General features: G+C 43.5%; 1 protein-coding gene across 1 annotated transcript; it reads left to right on the top strand.

The window, feature by feature from the left end:
• On the top strand, nt 1-3,076 carry LOC143290175 (uncharacterized). The gene is made up of 2 exons (XM_076599485.1): nt 1-35; nt 2,378-3,076. Exon 2 carries the CDS (start codon nt 2,436-2,438, stop codon nt 2,829-2,831), a length of 396 nt encoding a protein of 131 aa, XP_076455600.1. The 5' UTR covers nt 1-35; nt 2,378-2,435; the 3' UTR covers nt 2,832-3,076.
• Nucleotides 3,077-8,371: the final 5,295 nt, after the last annotated feature.

The raw sequence follows: 8,371 nt of genomic DNA, 5'->3' as shown, positions 1-8,371 counted from the left end.
TTCAGAGAAGACGGTTGCTCAAGAAGTCTGCTAAGGTAAGAACATCAGTTTATCCCTGTTTGTTTTCCGAACTTCACGGATCTAAATTATGACATTGTTAAACACTGTTCTTCAGAATTTGTGCTTTTGGTGTGAGGCGAAATTATTGACAGCTCAGTTCGAAGCATCTTATGACTGTAGTAATAATTCAAGCAGCAGCAATAGTGGTAGCTGCACAAGTAATATCAACAACATTAGCGACTGTAGCAACAGCAGCAACAGTAGCAGTAGTAGTAACAACAGTAGCAGCAACTGTCGTAGTAGTTTGGATTAAATGGACGTTTCAACAATCGTTCGCACCTTATCTTGAAATAAAAATTTCGGCAATATCCATATTTCTTCTGTGTTCTTTCGATTCGGCTTCGTTTCGAAAACAGAAAAAAAAATGAATTGCTTAATATTTATCACCGACTGAGTCAAAGGCTACCTGGAAAGACATCCTTCCGCCGCCCCCCCCCCCCCCCCCCCCCCACTCCCCACCCCCCTCCCTCCCTCCCTATGAGCTTTTTACGGTCCCATACTAACACTGTTTACTGTTGATAAAAACGTCGAGAATGCTGAAAATAGAACAAAATTTATGTCGAAAGATATTTTATCACTCTAATATCGGCAGTATCCACAATATTTTTTTTCTTCCCCTGTGTTTAGAAGACAGGAAAAGGTATAAATTGGTTAACATTGCACTGTATTTTCTTTTCCCCCTCCCCTCCCCACTCTTTTATTGGCCTTCTTTACGTCATTCGAGACAGGAAGAAATGTACACTATAAATTACAATGTGAAGAATACAAATACCATCAGACTCGCATACTTAAATTTGCGTTCATTAAAGGGTAGAAGGTTAAGAGGAGACTGAATCAAACCTACAAAATGTTAAATTGCTTTGATGATAATGCAAATATTTTTAGAATGAGCACAAGAATTTCAGTGAGGAAAATTTGTAAGGAGCACTGCAATACCAAAGGAAAAATACATTACTGGGCTAACAGAATTGCACAAATATGGAATGCGTTACCAATTGAAACTAAACTTGTACGGAATACTTTTTTTTTTCCTTGATATGAACATTTCTTCTTTAACGAATGAATTACAGTGAATGAATGAAGCAGCGAAATAGCGTTGCGTATCCCACAAAAAGGAAAAGGAGATATTGAAGACATAAAAAGGCCGTGAGGCCTAGGCAGACATGCTAGACCCTACACTACTACCGCTACTGCTGCTGCTAATCCTACTTCTGACCAGTTTACAACCTTTTGTCTTTGGAACGAAAAGTGAACGGAAAGAACACAGGGGGAAGAAAGGTGGATACTGCCCTAATTTCTTAGAGAGGAGAGTCGAGGAGAGGGAGAATGGTTGGAAATCCTTCAGATTTCTGGACCGCCACGTGTGTCGTCCTCTTCTAAGTGACACTCCCAGCAGCAGAAAACAAGTACAGAAACTGCTTAATAAAATCTGAAGTTCGCTTTAAAAAAAAAAACTTGCATACCCGCGTTTCAGCTTCATCATAGTTACGGAAACATGGCCATAACCAGTGTTAACCGGCCACCCGAAAACGGAGTATGGCTGTTTTATATATTAAGTTAAAACACATAAAACATGCAGCAGTCTTAAGCTTGGCACTCTTCTTCGCAAGCATGGAGTAAATTTATCTTCTTTTTTTTTTCCATTTCTGTGACTTGTGTGTCTGATTTGAGTTTGGGGTTAGTGTTGGTCTTCACCATCCACATCCTGTTTTTTGGAGACGAATTTTATCAGAAGTGTACTGTGTTCGCATTTCTCATGATAGGGGCTGTTGGTCTAAGCCATTAAAATCATCCAGTGTTGAGTGTTTTGTCTGTGCCCCCCACCCCCACTCCCACAGTTTGTTTTTTTTTTTTTTCTTTTTCTTTTGTTTTTTTTTTCCTTTTGCAGTCCCAAGACTAATTTAACAGATTTTCTTACGATGTTAGGATGGAAACAGGCCAGTAAGTGCTGATTCCTTTTCCCCTCAATTATATCGGGGGAAAACTTGGATTTCGATTTCTCCCTGGAGTGGGGGTCCAGGGGCCGGGGTGATGTAGGAAGTGGGGGTGGAGGGGGAAAGAAAAGGAGTGGGGGGGGAGCTCGCTTTCCAAAAATGTCGGAACACGCACTGTCACAAAGGGCATGCTCCTTCTCTCTGCATCTCTTACCTGTATCTGTGCCATGTACAAGAACCGATTCTGGCATTATAGCACCGATGGGGACCTCAAATGGACCTTCACCCCTTTGTAACAATTATATATATATATATAAAAAAAACCTGGTGATTCTTACACACACACAAAATCGCCAGAAACCTTTCTACTTCAAGTGTTTCAGGTCGTCGCCGCTCCTGTACCTACCTTCATCCTTGTTTCCTTGGGACACGCAGACAGCCATGGATCGGCGTCATGACGACATGCAGGACGATCTTTGGAACTTCCAGCTGCCAGGTCCAGCCGCCGCCGCTGGGGGGGTCCCCGACAGAAGGAACCGCCAGGCGCGGAACCCGAGGAACCCTCGGCCAGCCCGACCACTTCAGGGCCAGGGTCGGGGTCAAGGTCAGCACGTGGCGAACGGCCACGCGCGTCCCGTGCTGTTTTGGGGTCGTTCCTTGTGGACGCTGATCTACGAAGAGATCCGGTTCCTGGTGGCCTACGTCTTGGTGGCGGGTTTGATAGTGGCTGTCACCTTGTACTTCAACGGGAGGGATTTCGATTGCCTGACGGTGGTTGTGCCCATGGTCGCCTGCTACGTCTTCCTGCAGATATTCAGGAGGGATGCCTTTTGGTGAACGGTGGTGGTGGTTGTGGACGTGGTGGGGCAGGGGGTCACCAGAGCTATTGTTGCTGGCCTGACAGGTCTTTTTTTTTTTTTTTTTTTTTTTACTTTTTAATTTGTTTTGGTCCGGACCATCTGAAACTCCCTGTCCACCACGGCGTGTCTGTTAATGTATAAAGTGCCGAGGTGAATGTTTTAGTTCCGGCTCCTGTTATTCCACCAAGGTGTCTTTTGAATGTATGAGTGCTGAAGTGAATGTTTTAGTCCCGTTTTTTGTAGGTTGTTGTTTGTTTGTTGTTGTTTTTTTTGGGGGGGGGTAGTTTGGTTTTTTGTAGTGTTTTTGTCCTTCCCAGTAAAGTCTCAATGCCCAAATATAACCCCACTTGCTTGGGTTTTCATTACCAGCATAAAGGTTGCCCCCTTCCGCCCCCCTCCCCGGGACCCCCCCACCCCCTCCTGTAATCGTATTCACTTACCTTTTACACTGTACATTTGATCAGCATGCTGCTGTGAGATAATTCGACGCTCCAGAAGAGGAAGATTTTTTAGCTTGTACATAGATTCTTTATACTTTGATTTGCATTTTATTTTGACTGTTCTTTGTTCAGCTGTACATGTCATTACCAACGACGACGGGTTTTCAAAGGTTTTTTTTGTTGTTGTTTTTTTGGGGGAAGGGGGGTAGTTGTGACAATACAAAGTCAGCATTTAGACAGGTTCTTCTGTCTAAAATGATGCTTTGTTGTAAAAAATATCCCGTTTGATGTGTATGATTGTCACCCTTTCTACGGTTGTTTTAACCTTTCGATGTGTTTTTATCATACTTTTTTTTTTAAACTCTCGGTAGATAGGTCCAAAAAAGTCTGGAAAAGCATATACTGATGGTTATTTCACCTCACAAATCAAAAGATATGTGCGTATGATTCAAGTTTTACAGTGGAAAATGGTTTTAACTAAAGTGTAGATACTTGAACACGTGTTAAAGCCAGTTAAAATGTGAAGACTCGACAGTTCAGTCCAAGTCTAGTCCAACATAAATCATTCATTTTCATCGGTAAGGGTGGAGCTGCACATCTGAAAATGCGGAAATTATATTAATCCATAGTTTTTTTTCTAGGTATGGAGAAATTATTGAATCAAACTGGGTTCCCTTTTTTGTTTTCTTAATTTTGCTTGCTTTTAAATGTTTTATCAGAAATCAAATGAAAACCTGATGACCGTTTCCTTTCTGCTCATGTTTTCTGTTCATACCCTGTCTCGTAATTTCGGTGTGTGGCTAGGTTGACTGTTTTCATGTTTTTAATAAAAGTTTTATATCCGAAAGGAAACGTCGTGAATGAAACTTGTGTGGACGTTGGATGGATGTTCTTTAATCTTTGGTGTGTGGAGGGGGGTGGGGAAGGGTGTTCAGCCTTTTAAGTTATCGCCCGCTGCTGTTGGCTGGTGATTTGGCTGTTTGTCTTGCTGCTTGGGTACTAACTACAGCTGTTGTTGCTGTGACTGCTGTTCGTTTTCGTTTTCTTTTTTCTTTTCTTTTATTTTTCATTTCTATTGTGATCTTTCCTCTTACCTGCCACATATGGCTCATCTACAAAGTCCCCCCTTCCCTCGACATCTCTCTCCCTCTTGTGTGTGTGTGTGCTTGCGTGCGTGCGTATGAGTTCGTGTGTATTTGTGTGTGAGAATACCATGTTTCTCTTAGATCAGTTCAGTTTAGTTACTCAAGGAGGCGTCACTGCGTTTCGGACAAATCCATATACGCTATACCGCATCTACTGAGCAGATGTCTGACCAGCAGCGTAACCAAACGCTTCAAGCTTTTCTTTTATATTCATTTCGTAATGCACACGGGCCACATCCCTCTTGAAAGACAAGTAATCCGGCCATCTCAATGATTTTACGTACATCTTGCTATTTTTTTCTGACACCAAGATGGGAAAACTTGCACTGACGGGCCATCACAACGGACAGGTTCGTGAACTTGTTCCAAACTTTTCTGGTACAAGGGGATTAACCCTGTGCGAAAGGAAAACCGCGAAAGGCGTGTTACTTCCCTTCCACTATCGCATTAATTTTGTTTCAACTGTCTCCATACGAACGGCGAAAGACGTTAAAAGCGTTTCACCCCAATTACCATCATGAAAATATTGCAAGTGGAAGGCTCTTATACTGAAGAGGTGAAAGTTGACAAAGAATACCACGATTCTGACGACGGAAGGTAGGTTGGGTCATTGAGACACCCACTGGACATCCGAGGAGTCTGTGTAGAGAAGACTGGCCGTAATGAGTGAATTACAGTTAAAAGGCCATTGGCAGTCATATGATTCAGTGACGGATGATGACACAGACAAATTATTTCAATGATTGATCGAGTCATTAAATCGTTAATTTCAGCGATAACTTGAACGGTTCATGCCACAAAGGAGAAAAAGACAATACTTAAAAGAAGTCATACTTGTATTGTTTCACACGTGTCATATTCATAAACATATAATATATATATATATGAGACATAATCATTGCAAACACAACTTCAGACAGAGCATGCAACTGAAGGTTGCCACTGTGAGTGATAAAGAAGGTATTTTTACATATATTTTTTATAGTTCAGTTGTGAAGATGGTCTTCCTCAAGTTTGAAAAAAGAAAGCAGAATGTTAATATTTCAGTTGAATTACATACAGTTTTGCATATTATTCAAAGCCCTGTATGACGGGTTCTTTGCTCTACATTGTTTTTATTTTGTGTGTGTGTGTGTGTGTTTCAAACAATCGTTCAAAGATAACTAAACATCAGCTGTACTTAGTTTGTTCTTTCCCTGTATGGTATTGTTTACAACGTTGATTTTTTTTTTACATTTGACTCCTATGTTGTCCACATTTGCAGATCAAGTGGTCTATATGGACGAATAATTTTTTTTTTAATCATATTGTACACAATTCTGTTCTGCAGCATTTCAGTTTTTTGTCCAACTTTTTTTTCGTCGATAGTTTACTGACAGGCAAGCACACGCACATTTTGACGAATTGATAATGGAACTTGAAGCCAAGAACGAAAAATGCTCAGTATGAACCTGTATTTCGTACCGCAGACAAATGAACACACGCACGCACTCATCCACACACATTCACACACACAAACACACACACACGCGCGCGCGCGCACACACACACAAATAGGCGGAAGCAAACCAGTTACTAAATCACGTGGAACAAGTGCCTCTAAAGAAAAAAGTTCACGAAATGAACTAACACCTCCGTGTGATTTGATGCATGGTCAGTCCACTCAGTCTGTCCTGTGCTGTGCAGTGAACAGGTGGTATTGCTTTGCGAACAGGAGAACGCACTTTGTCAGGAATAGAACGAAGGTAAGAACACGATTTTGCTCTCCCTCATTTTCCTTCAAATTGTCAATAACTGGAAACACCGATTACAGCTGATGATTCCGAAATCAGTTTCCAAAACCTGTCTTGATAAATTGTTTACGTTGGGTTTTACTACAATGACATCTTTTCGAAGACACGTTTGCGCACGCATACATACACACCACGAACACATGCGTGCGCTCACACACATTCACCTCACGCTCGCGCGCGCACACACACACACACACACACACACACACGGGAGTCACTTTGGTCGGAAAATTAAAAGCGGTAGGCTAAAACCGTCAATTATAGCCGATTCAATAAGAAGAAAATCTACCAACAAGCCAACAAGACCCTAGGCTCCCTCCGGTACTACCTCAAGATTGGAAACAAGAAGACAAAGGAACCTGCGCACAAAGTCCATGTTCTACTTGTCCTCCGGCATCCTCTGTGGGGGACCCCTACACGACCAGTGAGACCCAGGCTATTGAAAAGGTCCTGAAATAGGCCCTGACAGGCGCAACAACCGAATGGTTAAAGCGTTGGACTTTCAATCTGAGGGTCCCGGGTTCGAATCTCGGTGACGGCGCCTGGTGGGTAAAGGCTGGAGATTTTCCGATATCCCAGGTCAACATATGTGCAGACCTGCTAGAGCCTGAACCCCCTTCGTGTGTATTCGCAAGCAGAAGATCAAATACGCACGTTAAAGATCCTGTAACCCATGTCAGCGTTCGGTGAGTTATGGAAACAAGAACACACCCAGCATGCACATCCCCGAAAGCGGAGTATGGCTGCCAACATGGCGGGGTAAAAACGGTCAAAAACCCAACTCGTGTACATACGAGTGAACATGGGAGTTGCAGCCCACGAACGCAGAGGAAGAAGAAGAAAAGATCCAACGCCGAGCAGCAAGATGAGTCACCAGCCGACATCAACAGACGTCATACGTGAACTCCATCTTCAGCTCTCCCTAAACTGGCACCCACTACAATCTAGACGGGAAGAATAAGCTCGCCTGGAGATGTTCTAATTCTACAATTTGACAGTGGACTCACAGGCATTGTCCACATTTCTCCTCTATGTCATTTCCATTTGGTTTCGTCTGGAAGACAACTTGTAAATTGGTTAACTCTCTGCATACGAACGGCGAAAGAGACGACGTTAACAGCGTTTCACCCCAATTACCATCATCAAAATATTGCAAGCGGAAGGCTCTTGCACTGAAGAGGTGAATGTTGACAAAGAATACCACAATTCTGACGACGGAAGCTAAAGGTTGGGTCATTCAGACACCCACTGGACATCCGAAGGGTCTGTGTAGAGGAGAAGAGAGGACTGGCCGTACTGAGTGGGTTAATGATAAAATTATTGTGATATATTTCTTCCCCTGTCAAGAGATGTAAAGAATGTAGTCAATGAATGGAGGGGAAGAAATGTGGATATTGCCTGCCGACTCATCTCCATAAGCTCAGTCTACCCACCAAGACCATACAGACAGCAGGCTGAGTTCCAGAAGAAACGACACTGCAAATTCGACATCTCTGCATGTAGGATACAATACAAACAGATGTCCTTCTCCCATCCCACCCCACCCCACCCCAATCCACTCCCACCATCCCGGAATGGAGCACTGCCCCAGGAGGTTGTCACAGCCGAGTCGTGTGGACCGATTCAAGTCCAGACTGGGCTCCTGCTGCCTGTGATTTGACAAAGTGATTCACACTTCCTCCCCCCCCCTCCCCTCCCGTTCCCAACCCCTCTGGGGTTTTTTAGGTTGCCCCTACCCCGCCTTCTTCCAGCCCTCAGCTCCACCTCCACTCCCACTTTTTTTCTTTTTTTCTTTTCTTTTTTCTTTTCTTTTTTCTTTTTTTCTTACTTTTCTGATTTGTAAGTTGTGTCGTGGAAGACTTGGGCTGTGCCAGTCTGGAGTCTTCCCGGGAACCGCTACGGTAGGCTGATGGGCCTAGCTGGAGACGCGAACACACCAGTGGACGGGGCCCCTCTCTCTTTCCCTCCCCCCTCTCGCCCCCCCCCCCCTCTCTCTCTCTCTCTCTCTCAGCTAACAAGATTTCCTTCAGCAGCTCACCCAAACTGCGCCTTAAGCAATCTCTCACACAACACCACTTTCTTCAGCATATAAACGATGTTGGTCGTCATTTGGAAGAAAAGATTACTAACAATAATGTA

The sequence above is a fragment of the Babylonia areolata genome, chromosome 15 (genome assembly GCF_041734735.1).
Source record: "Babylonia areolata isolate BAREFJ2019XMU chromosome 15, ASM4173473v1, whole genome shotgun sequence".
Taxonomy (NCBI): domain Eukaryota; kingdom Metazoa; phylum Mollusca; class Gastropoda; order Neogastropoda; family Buccinidae; genus Babylonia; species Babylonia areolata.
Note: the sequence above shows the minus strand (reverse complement) of the source record. Positions and strands in the feature narration are given on the sequence as shown.

Excerpts from the sequence above, each read along its gene's own strand:
- LOC143290175 (XM_076599485.1), top strand. The coding sequence starts at position 2,436 with ATGGATCGGCGTCATGACGACATGCAGGACGATCTTTGGAACTTCCAG.